This window comes from Barbus barbus, assembly GCF_936440315.1.
Source record: "Barbus barbus genome assembly, chromosome: 10".
Lineage (NCBI taxonomy): Eukaryota > Metazoa > Chordata > Actinopteri > Cypriniformes > Cyprinidae > Barbus > Barbus barbus.
This window is the reverse complement of record NC_136738.1, coordinates 19,706,798-19,719,717: the sequence shown is the minus strand read 5'-3', so window position 1 is coordinate 19,719,717 and position 12,920 is coordinate 19,706,798. Positions and strand designations below refer to the sequence as shown.

Here is a 12,920-nt window from a genome sequence, read left to right as displayed (position 1 = left end):
TGATCGAAATAATCCAACACTTCTTACTTCAAAATTCAACTATATTACATATATACAAGTAGTTTTGGGACACTGGGTTGCACAGTTTTCATTCAGGAGGCTTTTTTGTTCATACACGCATACATTTATACATGCATGTAAATGCGTGCACATGCATACACCCATACATTTACATGCACGGACTCATTATAGCGATGCACACACTACATGTGAAAAAGTCTCACTCAGACTGCTCCCAAAGTCTCATCAAAAATCATCCCAATCGACTCTTATGCTGTTTACTCCTCCTTCACCATGTTTTTGTTTGTTTCGTTTATTATTTTATGCAATCCAAAACTCCGCGCTCCCTATCGCTCCATTCAAATTCTCCCTCCCCGCTCTCCCGGAAATCAGCCGTCATTTGTCGACGGAGCGCAAGAAATTACCGTAATAAGCAATATATTGCCGAAAAGCGCATGTAGTTTTCTGTCAGGAGCAATTTGAATTATTGTGATGGTGCAAACGGTTGAAGAGTTACGGTAACATGAATACAGCTTGGTTTAGTGTGTCGGCGACGACACAGCCGGTCTTAAAGGGTTAAAAGAGTCATTTCAAAATAAAAGTTCCTCGATGCGGAGCCTTAGAACGGTTTATTTGCAAAGAACCGGTTAAAAAGTATTTGGCGATTCTGCTACATCGATTTTACATGCTCTAAAATGTTCCAATAAAAGTAACAAAACAAGAAGTTCTAAATGTTCAAAAGAGACGATTCTCATTTCAGGTCAGTGTTGTTTACTCAGAACGAATCGTTCAGACTGTTCAACAGATTCACTAAAAAGATCCGACACGATAGAACGATTCATTTAAATATTGAATATCACTGCTCTCTCTTCCTCAGTTGTTGGAGGCGCTGTGGTGCCACACTCATTGACCAAACGCAGAAGTTCGTAACCTTTGAAGTTCATTACGATCTTCGTTGAGTTTGTGACTTCGTTTCGTTTAGAGAATGGGAAAGCGCGTAGCTGTAGTGTTGGCAGGCTGTGGTGTCTTTGATGGAAGTGAAATCCACGAGGCGTCTGCAGTTCTCGTTCATTTGAGCCGTCAGCAAGCTACTGTAAGTTTACATATGAACCTCCGATTATCATTCTCCACTGCCTACCAATGCAACACACAGCTGATCCATCCAAGTTGATTCTATTTATATCAGATAATTTATTTAAACATGGACATAGCACAACCTTATGAATAGATTGTAACACACTGCACGGTTTTCACTCATGACAAAGAAGCGGTGCAGCTAAACTATTAAATATTGTACATATTTGTAACCTTTGTTTAGCTGGTTTAAAATCCTTTTCAGCCTGCCTTGTAAAGTAACATTAATTAACATTGTTATTTTCTAACCTTCCCATAGGTGAAGATATTTGCACCCAACATTGATCAGATGCATGTTGTAGATCACTTGAAAGGCTCTCCAACAGAGGAAAAGAGAAATGTGCTTGTGGAGAGCGCCAGACTTGCCCGGGGTGATATCCAGGACCTCTCCGAGCTCAACGCAAAGGATCTGGATGCCATCATCTTCCCTGGTTAGCACACTACTTCTGGAAGAATGTCCATTTACTGTTCAGCTCAGCATTTCGGTTAGTATTATTTTAACATTATTTTGCAGGTGGCTTTGGAGCAGCCAAGAACCTGTGTAGCTGGGCTGTCCAGGGTAAAGATTGCTCCGTCAATGAGCAGGTTAAAACAGTCCTGGAGGCCTTCCATGCTGAGAAGAAGCCCATTGGCTTGTGCTGCATCTCACCTGTGCTGGCTGCTAAGGTTTTCCCTGGCTGTGAAGTAACTGTTGGCCACGATAAGGATGATAGGTAAATTGTGACTTTTAGAAAATATAAAAGTTGTGTACAGAACAAACTCTGCAAACATATAGAAACTTGTGCTTAGTGCTGCATGTGTTCGGTTGTCAATTTGCATACAAAAAGTTTGGGGTCAGATAGATTTTTTTTAAAGAAATTAATACTTTTATTCAGCAAGGATGCATTAAGTTGATTGAAAGTGATGGTAAAGGCATTAATATAATATCTATTTTTATTTTATAGTATTCATTTTAATAAAGTTTTAGTAATTGTGACATTTTAAACATTTCATTAGATTTTTAAAATATGTCTATATAGTTGTATTAATTTTTGTTTTAGTTATTTTAGTAAATCAAGTTAAATTAAATGGAAATAAAATAACTTTCAATTAAAATAAAATGTAAAGTAAGTTAACGTTTATTTTATTTCAAGTTATAAAAGTTGTATTTATCAATTTACTATTATTATATTGAAATTATCATAGGCTATAGATATTTGATCAAATAAATGCATCTTTGGTGAGCATAAGAGACTTTTTTCAGAAACATTAAGAATATCTTATCAACTTATCAAACATCTGAATGCTATTATCATTGGAATGATTTGTCCTTGTTCAGCAGAACACGATGGAACGGCACATAAACTGATTTTAACCCACAGAAAAGAAAGAGCAGAGCTCTGTTTATACACAGTCATGTGTTTTATACACAATTATCTTTGTTTCCGTATTGTTCACAAAAATTATGATATTAATATTAAAAGACAGCACTGAGGCATACTGTCTGAATCTTTGGCTTTCAGGTATCCAGGTGTTCCAGACACTGCGGAAGCTATTTCTCAGCTTGGCTGCAAGCACATCTGCAAACATGTGAATGAGGCTCATGTCGATGAGAAAAATAAGATCGTCACCACCTGCGCTTTCATGTGCAATGCACCACTACATGAAATATTTGATGGAATTGGAGAGATGGTACAGGAGGTTCTGAAACTTGCCTGAATTCCTGCAAAATGATTGAGTTGGCCCTGTCTTTCTAATGTTTGTATATAACAATTCTAGCGTCTGAATAAACAAGTAACATATTTGTCTTTTAGACTTTGTTACAGATGGAATAATCAGTCCATCCTTATTTAATTATTTATTGACTGGAGAAATCCTTTGTGATGACATCTGAACATCTACCTAGTAATGCCTATTTTTTTTTTTAAGTCTGAAGGTCAGTCAGGAGCTCAGACGTTACATAACTTTAATTTGTGCCTGTTTTCTAGAAATACACCATAAAGGTCATACGTAGTATAAACTTAAAAGCTTTTATTCAGAAGTACTTTTATTCAGCATGACATTGATCTGGAGCATCAAATCAGCGTATTAGAATGAATTCAGAAGGATCGTGTAACACTGAAGACTGGAGTAATGACTGCTGAAAATTATTTTCAAAAACTCTCATTACAGGAATACATTACATTTTAAAGTATATTAAAATAGAAACCAGTTATTTTAAAGTGTAATAATATTTCACAATATTACTGTTTACTAAATTTTTGATTAGATAAATGCAGACTGGTAATGTAAATGACTTTACATTTGTTGTTTATCTAATAATTTCAACATGGAATAGAAAAAAACAGATACAGAACAGAAAACATAGTGATGTAAAAACAAAAGAAAAAAATGATGTGAAACCTTTCAGAAATGTGAACATAGACAAAACTGCATTCTCTGTCCACTTTCAGTTTGAAAAATTAGTTAAGTTACTCTTCACTTTCTGGGAAAAACTACATCTGATGAAAGAACAACATTACTTAATGCTGTGTATTTGAAAAAAAAATCTGACATTGTGTAAATACTGTAGGTCAGCCAGAATACACTCAAAATGCTTCTCAAATATATTGACAAGGTCCAAAATGAATACTTGCTAATCACCAAATGAAAGTTGGTTTTGGTGAGTAAATAATTTGGTTGTAATATAAAATGCAAGATTTAAGTCACAACACCACGGTGGTTTTCATGCTTTTACCTCATCAGAATTTACACATTTATCATATTCACCAAAAGTTGCTAGGAAATATTTCAGAACTACATGTGGTACAAATCCACCAAAGTGAGAATATAAGGAGGTTTCAATATGACAATACGATACTTTCTATTAGCTTAAATGATGCCCTTACACAATAATTCAGGCCAAAGCTGAGTAGTAGCGTTCATCTCTGTGCATCATATGCTTATTAAAGTGCATGTATGACCAAAGCATTGAACAGTCTTGATTTGTGTCCAGACGGTCTACAGTGTAAATAATACCCTCCACAACATCAGCGGTCAGCACAGTCGAAGCATTAGCCCTGAACTTCCTCACCAGATCCTCATGACTGAGTGGTTTCCTCCAGTGACCATAAAAAGTGTTGCAGTGTGCAGTGAACGTTTCCCCCTGAGTTGTCTCCACTGCAATTTCGCAATACATTTTTTCAAAGCTCGAGTGATTGTCTTGTGGATTTTCCACGCGTACTTTCAGAAGCATCTCCTTTAGGGCACTCCTGTTCATCTGGCTTTTGCTGAAGGAGTCGACAGTGACCTCTCCATCCAGCAGTGCGGTACAGCAGTTGAACTGGAATGAGTGTCTGGCCTGGTGCTCGCTAACTGGAAGAGGGCAGTCTACATATCTGGATGAGGGCACTCTGAGAATGATCTTCTTGATTTGACTGAGATCTGCATTTGGGTATTTGTCAAAAATTTTTGCCCTTGCTTCTATTGCTGCATCCGCCACCCAGTGCATCCCGAGATGGGCAGGAAAGCGCTTCTGTGCAATGTTCTGGTCTTCTAACACCCAGCTGTAATGAGAAGTAGGGATGACCTCAGCCAGTGGGTGAGGGACATAATCTGGATAGAAGGCCCCGAAGCCTGATTCCAGATCCAGAATGTGTGTGTTACCCTCCAGGCCGAGGAGAGCGAGTTGGGAGGCCTCCAGACCCCCCCGGGAAGCATTGCCCATGTGGAGAGGTTTGGTTTGAGTCGCAGCGTTTGCCATGGGCGCTCCAGCAGATGAGCAGGCTATTGCTAGAGCTGCTATGCTCTGGGCCGCTGGGAGACCCAAAAGTTTAGCCGTAGCAGCCGCGCTGCCCATAATCCCAACAACTGCAGGTGGGTGGAATCTGAGAGGGACACATGAATTAAAAATAAATATATTTAATATATAAAATCATCTTTATTTATTAAACGGAAAAGGTGAGGACAGTCGTATTGTTTGGCATAAAAATCAACTTCCAGTAGAGTTGCTCACATTTTATGAATACAGCCATTAAAATATTTCATGAAATATACTTAACTGATTAGTAGTTAGTACAATTTTTTTAAATAAATATATACTTTTTCCTTTTAAGGATGCATTACATTTATCAAAAGTGATATTAAAGACTTTTACATTATTACAAAAGATTTCTGTTTGAAATAAACACTGTTCTTATTAAATTTATATTCATGAAAGAATACAAAAAAGTGTCACATTTTTAACATTGATTATAAATGTTTACTGAGCAAAAAATCAGCATATTAGAATGATTTCTGAAGGATCATGTGACACTGAAGACTGGAGTAATGCTGAAAATTCAGATTTACCATCACAGACGTAAATTAATGCTATACTTCTTATTACTTTGATATTCCAAACACACATCAGAAAGTTTCACTTTCATCACCAGTTACTAAAATTGAAAATGCATACTTGTCCATTTGAAAGTCAAAAATCACGATTAGCTTTAAAATTAGGGCCAGTTTTTTTCTTTTTTTTTCCTTCATTCAAATACTGAATAAATTTAGAAAACACTGTTACCTTTTGGGAATGTTGTGTGCCTCTTTAGAAAACCTCAGGAGTCTCCCCTGAACCTCTATGCCTACATTGAAAGCCAGCAACAGCTCCAGGCCAGAGGGTTTAACAGGCAAAGTTTCAGCCAGTGCCAGGAGAGCCGGCAACACAGCACCAGAGGGATGAGTGGCTGGATGCCAGGTGTCATCAAAGTCCATAGAGTGAACCTAATATATAACAGGAACACATCCCATTATCAGTCTGAGAGAATCCATTCTTGCTTTAAAAAAATAAATAAGTAAATGATTGTTTTTGTCAGAAGTACGGTAGGCTATATGTATTTACCAGAGTATCTGAATGTGATTATTTCAAATGACCTACCGCAACTCCATTAACAAAGGCAGCATAGTAAGGTGGAAGAGATAATCCTGGTCTGCCCCAGACCTTGCTGTTTTCCAGTGCTTGCTGCCTCTAATTTATAAATGATCAAAGAAATGTGCATAAAACATAAGAGATATAAAAGAAGGACAACTGGATAATATTCCACAATGTGAACACTATCCTTACTTGGCTGCACTGAAGTACTGTGTTGAAAACTGGGGTGCTGGTTCCAAGCAATCCCACTCCCAGCGTGTCCAGTATCATTCGCTTACTCCTCCTTATCACTTCATCTGTCAGATGAGATGTGCTCAGATGGGACACTGCTGCCCCAAAACTCTCAGTAACTCCCTGACAAAATAATAATGACTATTTAATTATAATATTTTGCATAGTATATCAATAGCACAAACACATGTTGGATGCACTTGAATTTTAAATGTAGCAAAAGAAGAAATATATGTGTAAGGAATAGCTGGCTGAATTACATTGTTTTAACCTCAAAGAAATACTACAAGAAATAAATAATTCGAAGTACCTTTCTGATCATTGTGTGAGGTCTGAATCCTACTGTGAGATCAGTGTGGTAACGTTCGCCTTATATACTATATTGCTACAAGCAAAACTGGCTTGCCAAGCACCGACTTTCCAAGGTTACTTAACCATGAAAGCGTGAAGTGCATTGTTTCACAATTTGCAAAAACCTCATGGCATTAAATCACAGTTCACATTTTGCACAAGAACATGGCTAATTTTCAATCATACTGTATGTTTACATTTTACAATATATTTCAACTAAATAAATTAGTAATACAAAAATAAGCATAAAACATAAGACCAACAAATAAATAATAACAATTATTATTAGAATAATTATTATTGAAAAAAATTGACTTACACATTCAAACATTAACATTTATTACATCATTGTCCAATCATTAGAAAAATATTTTAAAAATTATTATTTAACACAAAATGAAAATCATTTAATGGAATCAGAGTGCTTTCATGAAATGAAATTGAAAACAGGTCCATTATCAATTCACATGATATTATGATATGACATCCTATTTCATGAACTTGTATGCACACTAAAAGTGTGTATCTCCAGCATTTGTGAAATCTGGAATTTCTTTCACAATTGTCAGAGACTGTCTTCTGTCAGTTACTGGTTCCTCATAATGTCACATGAGCATGACCCTTGCAAATTGAAATAAAGATAGGCTATAATATTGTTTAATGTATTTTCACAGACTATTAAATTATTAGGCTTTCCTGTGGTTAATGACATCAATATTTAAATGACAGTTTTCAAAATATGAAGTGTTGGATTTATTGTTTTACAGGTGTTTTATAGAACAGTTTAAAGTTTAAAGTCAGTTTTCCTGATGCTTTAATATCATTCTGCTTCAATAAATGCTAATTTCCCATTAATATTTTTTATCATGCAGGAATCATTATGCAGCTCAACATCTATGAACTGAAATGGGTGACAAGTAAAGGTGATAAATGTGCAGCTGGTTCTCCAGGAGTGAAAAACACTGTATAGAACTATGTTTTATATTATTTATAACTATAGAATTAATCAGAGTAAGATTTACTCTCATTTTACAATATAACACTACACTATGTTATATAGTGGTGGAGTCTTCAGTTCCTGTCTTAGATTTCAAGATTCAAGAGTTTTATTTGTCACATACACAATTATACAGAGTATAACCAGCAGTGAAATGTAGGTGTAAATGTAGCCCCTTCTGGTGTACAGATGCAAGCAGAGCGTTTAGCTCCAGCCCAAGCCTGTTTTGTCTGACAACGTAACTTCTAGTCTAGAGGTTAGCTTGTATCAAGCCTACAGTATATATTTTTTTATTCCTGGAGGGATGTTGTATTCATGGATTGTAAGAGATTGTTTCTTTTTCTATAGTTTGCTTGTAGCTTTATTCAATTATTTGTTCTACTGTTGTTTAACATATTGATTGTTCAGATTATCGAATGTCTTTCTGAGTCAAAATACTAGACAAAAACCTGACTAAGTTATATATCTGTTCATTTTGTTTAGCTGTGCTTGCGGAGAAGACTAAAGCCAACTTTTATTCTAACTTTAGACCACTAGATGTCGCTCTTCTCCTTTGTCATATGGAGCGCATGGGAGAAAATGTCAATACTGTAATTTCCAAGACAATTTTTACTCAATACCTCAGAGTGTGGTTAAAAGACTCGTTTAGCCATATGTCTTTGCATTTTCCCATTTGTTATCTACATTTAAGTGTAATTTATATCCTTAAACATTATGGGTTTTCAAGAAATATCATATAAGAGGCAGAGCATAGCATCTAAGAGGCACTGGCAGCAGGAGGCACGACACCAGTTGGTCCAATTTTGCCAATAAAGCGTTAACATCAGCCGTCTCCCCTCCCCTCCCACAACCTATTTAAACAAATATCTGCCCTTATCTTGAGTCTTTAGGAAGCCCGTTGCACACAGTCGCGAATAACTGGCATATATATCAGCTGAAGAGAAGTGATGGCTTTGGCAGATCCCGAGTGTGGGATATCAAACGGAGCGGATTCCGCGTCTCCGTTTTCTGACATTATTGAACTCAATGTGGGAGGACAAGTGTATGTGACACGGCACACGACTTTAATAGCCGTACCGGATTCTCTTCTGTGGAACATGTTTAGTAAGAAAACACCGACAGAGCTGGCACGGGACAGCAAAGGTCGCTTCTTTCTGGACAGGGACGGCTTTCTTTTCCGCTACATTTTAGACTACCTACGGGATCTAAATCTTGTTTTGCCTGACTATTTTCCAGAGAAGAGCAGATTACAGCGGGAGGCTGAGTTTTTTCAGCTGCGGGACCTGTCCAAGCTCTTGAGTCCCAAAATGAGTAAAGACAACTCCATCACCGATGAGATCTGCCAGAGCGACTCGGAGGAACCGAGCGTGCCTCCGCTGGTGGGACCCGACGCCTCGCGCACAATGTCCGTCGCCAGCATCGCTCTCTCTCCCTCCCTCGAGTCCAAAAAGTCAGGCTACATCACAGTCGGTTACCGGGGCTCATACACAATCGGAAGAGACATACAGACAGACGCCAAATTCAGGCGAGTCGCGAGGATCACGGTGTGCGGGAAGACCTCTCTGGCTAAGGAGGTTTTCGGAGACACTTTGAACGAGAGCAGAGACCCGGACCGACCTCCGGAGAGGTACACATCGCGCTATTATCTGAAGTATAATTTTCTCGAGCAGGCGTTCGACAAACTCTCAGAGTTTGGCTTCCATATGGTCGCGTGCAGCTCCACTGGCACGTGCGCTTACTCCAGCAATGACCCAAACGAGGACAAAATCTGGACAAGCTACACAGAGTATGTTTTCTGTCGAGAATGAGCCAAAATGTGTCGCATTTAAGTGTGTATAGGCATTCCACTACAAGAGTGAAGTTTCATCCGTGCTGGAGAGGTGTATAGGAGTTACTCTCATTCATAAATTTCTAGTTGTGTGGATATTGGCTGTTTACATGTTTTGCTAGAATTAACAAACGCAGATTAACTAGCTATCATTGCACTTCCCTTCATAGCTTCGTTTTGTTTACATATTCAGATTGGGGGGGCGAATATTTGTAAAAAGTCCCACATGTTTTGTACTTGCATGAATTTTAAATATTTTTCTTCCCGGGTCAATGATTTAACGGACGATTCGACTTTGAGGAAAAGTCTGACATTCAGCTTCCTTTGTGCTCATCAGACTGGTAGATCTCAATAACATTTTCCCTTCAAGTTCAGTTTCATCTTTTCACTGTGAATACGCCACTAAAACTGAAAAGTTTAATTGCTGCCTTAATTTCTTTAGTAAAATTAAAGTGGTGCCAAAGTTACCTGCAGTGATTCATTGCACTTTTTTGACCACTTTGAATTTCATTACAGATTAAAAAAATCGAGTGGAACCTCTTAGAACTCAAAATCGAAAGAAATGACAACTTTGTAATAGATTACAAAGATATTACAACATTATAAAATAATTTAAATGTAACATTATTAAACTTTTTAAAGTGCGGCTTACCTTTTTATAGTATACAACTGTATTGTACTGAATTTTGCACATATGTTTGGGGGGGGGGGGGGGGGGGCATTTTTTTTTTGTCTTAGGTTTACTGTTTATATCTCTGTATTACAAGAAAGTTATCTCCTTTATTCCAGCTTTGTAAGCATCTTATATCTGTTGTCTGTTTAAAATCTGATCATTCAATAAATTGTAATCTGTCATAATCTTTCAGCGTCAGAATCAATTTTATTTGTTTCCAGCGTGTATTGTGCAGCCCTAAATGCTGGAGGGCTAAACATGTAACAGCTGCTGAACAACCCAGATTTACTCTTCTGTTTCGTGCAAATGCGCCCTCATGCTTGAAGTGCATTCTTTTTTTTTTCTTTTTTTTTTTTTTGTGGCATATAAATTTAAATTGGTTCACTGGGAAAATGCATGTTTGAATTTAAATAGGATAAATTATCAAATTGTTTTAACAACATGAAACATTTCTAGCATAACTTTTATCTAAACCATCAACCAATGACAGAGATTGAGGGAGAACATGAATTACAAGGAAATAACTGGGATTAACAAATCGGTCCTCAAGATTGCTTTTTGGATGGATGCAGTATTATTAACTGTGCTCTCAAGGGGTCTGGGGGTCAGCCAGATTATTTCAGTGGCCTGCTCATGGATCATTGCCAGTACTAATGAATACAATAATTGTACCAATGTACAATAGTTCCCTTTCCGTTTTTTTGTGACACAAATGTTGTTGAAATGCAGATGGCGCAGCTGTGCACAAATATAGGTGGCATTATCATTTCGAGTGTAAATAATGAAAAGATCCAGCTGCAAGTTTAGGGTTACAAAACGGGTCTTTCTGTTTACACGCAGTGAAGGTCCTCAATTGCATTTGCATTCAACAATATATTGATTCAAATTTCTGTTCATTACATAATAATGGGCGTAAGTATTTGAAAATTGCGGGTTTGACAGTCATGTAGAAGTAGGCTATTTTCTGTTAATGTGAAAAACTTCTGATTAATTAGCCACTTTAGGTAAATAACTAGAAGAATAACAAAGTATATGAAATGGATAAACTGTTTGCACTACAAACCAGTGTATTTATAGTTCTGAAAATAAGTTTAATAAATACCAGTTTGCAATATCAAGCAGAATAACAGCCGTTTTTTAAATTTAAAACAACAGGTACAGTTGTGTATTGTCTGCATTGGAGGAATAGTAGAAGCCATGTGTCTTCATGATTGGGCCAAGTGAGGTCATTTATGTAAAGAGAAGGGGACCAAGAACTGAACCACGAGGCATGCCATTGGTTGATGTGATTTGAACACTCCCTCTCAGGGGAACCTTTAAGAATTGCTTGTGAGGTAAGACTTGAACTTATGGAGAATATGGTGTTTCACTGTGTCAAAGATAGTAGACAGGTAAATAAAGTTATATAAAAACCTGAAATTCTGGGGAAGCTTCAGATGAGGTTGATAGCTGAAATATCAAGAGAAAAAGCAGATGTTGTATTCACTTGTTATGCATCAACTCAGAATCAGACTCATGCATTGCAGCAGACAGATAACCATTTCTGAATATCTTTGAAAGTGCAGAGACCTCTACCCCCATGCTGTTCTAGCTTTCTCCTAGAAAACCTGTCTTTTCTGAGAAAATCAGATCAAAGCATTGCATAACAAAACATACCAGAAGACTGACTTCAGACCAAAAAAAAAGTGATTATTCAAATTAAATTCTTAGCTAAAAATAACCAGTACTCTCAGCTGGGAAATTTATTAATGGTCTATGCACTCATTCCACAGCTCAGTTGTTTCTCAAGGAGAGTGTTAAGTGAAGTGCAAATTTCATATCTTTGAAAATGAATTAGTTTTTACACTCTTAACATTAATGTATAATATTCCTTGTGACCAAAACATACAGCATTTATGCAATGTCCTTAATACTGTATCGACCATTGCGCACATGCTCAATCTTAGTTGCATTCGTAATCTGTTGTCCAATTTATATGTGTACATTAAGAGGCTAATGAGGTTACTATCACTTGCCACTCAGGAACCTGAATTTAATTTGAGAGTATGTTCAACATTTCCTGAGCTGGTGTTAACAGTCTACCTATGAGTCATTTACATTTTACCTGTGAAAGTGCAGTGGCATCACTGCCTGAGATTTTATACGTTTAAAAACCTAGACTCATATCATTCTTCATGCAGACAGCAAATCTACATGCACTCTGCATTTTTAATCTATCACTATTTGCTTGCAGTATACTTGCTTGCATGATGTATACTATATTTTTTTTATTCTTAAGGGAATTAATTTAAGCCCCTATACAATTATAGTGTATAATTTGCAACCATTTTTTAAAATCCAGATCAATTTAGCGGCAGCAAATGTGGAGTGATTTATTATAGTCTCATTACCCTGGGAGGGAAGACTAAAAGTAGAAGTACTGACTACACTTGTTTACTCAAGTTAAAGTAAAGAAGTTTGGGCTCTGACATGTACTTAAGTAAAAAGTACCCATTACTACAACCTGTTTTAGTGTCATGCTGGTAACTGGACCTCACATCATATTGACACATTAATACAAAATAACTTACATTTAATGTTACATTTAATATTGTTAGCTAATGAATGTATCATGACTGAACAACCACCATGTAGAACAGGGCAGGACTGGGACAAAATTTCAGGCAAGGAAATCTCACACTCATCCAGGCCATCCCATACACTAACAAAAAATTCTGAAACCACTTTCCTTTTCCTTTTCAGTCTCTTCATTTTCCATGATATCTCTCGACATCTCACTTTGTGTGTGTTTACTTTTTTCACTAATTTTCTTGTACCTGTCACAAACGTAATCCAC

General features: G+C 36.9%; 3 protein-coding genes across 3 annotated transcripts; 2 read left to right on the top strand and 1 right to left on the bottom strand.

Moving 5' to 3' along the window:
* The first annotated feature begins 608 nt into the window (after window positions 1-608).
* On the top strand, window positions 609-3,471 carry LOC306876137 (glutamine amidotransferase-like class 1 domain-containing protein 3, mitochondrial). The gene is made up of 5 exons (XM_079427105.1): window positions 609-760; window positions 878-1,093; window positions 1,394-1,565; window positions 1,649-1,847; window positions 2,637-3,471. The coding sequence occupies exons 2-5, from the start codon at window positions 986-988 to the stop codon at window positions 2,830-2,832; spliced, it is 675 nt and encodes a 224-aa protein (XP_079283231.1). The 5' UTR covers window positions 609-760; window positions 878-985; the 3' UTR covers window positions 2,833-3,471.
* On the bottom strand, window positions 3,150-6,634 carry acod1 (aconitate decarboxylase 1). The gene is made up of 5 exons (XM_079427104.1): window positions 6,546-6,634; window positions 6,197-6,358; window positions 6,011-6,100; window positions 5,657-5,856; window positions 3,150-4,979 (listed from the first exon to the last, which is right to left on the bottom strand). Exons 1-5 carry the CDS (start codon window positions 6,555-6,557, stop codon window positions 4,010-4,012), a joined length of 1,434 nt encoding a protein of 477 aa, XP_079283230.1. The 5' UTR covers window positions 6,558-6,634; the 3' UTR covers window positions 3,150-4,009.
* Window positions 6,635-8,530: 1,896 nt separating this feature from the next.
* On the top strand, window positions 8,531-10,265 carry kctd12.1 (potassium channel tetramerisation domain containing 12.1; the record flags this gene model as incomplete). Its single annotated transcript, XM_079427229.1, has 1 exon — window positions 8,531-10,265. One exon carries the CDS (start codon window positions 8,531-8,533, stop codon window positions 9,389-9,391), a length of 861 nt encoding a protein of 286 aa, XP_079283355.1. The 3' UTR covers window positions 9,392-10,265.
* Window positions 10,266-12,920: the final 2,655 nt, after the last annotated feature.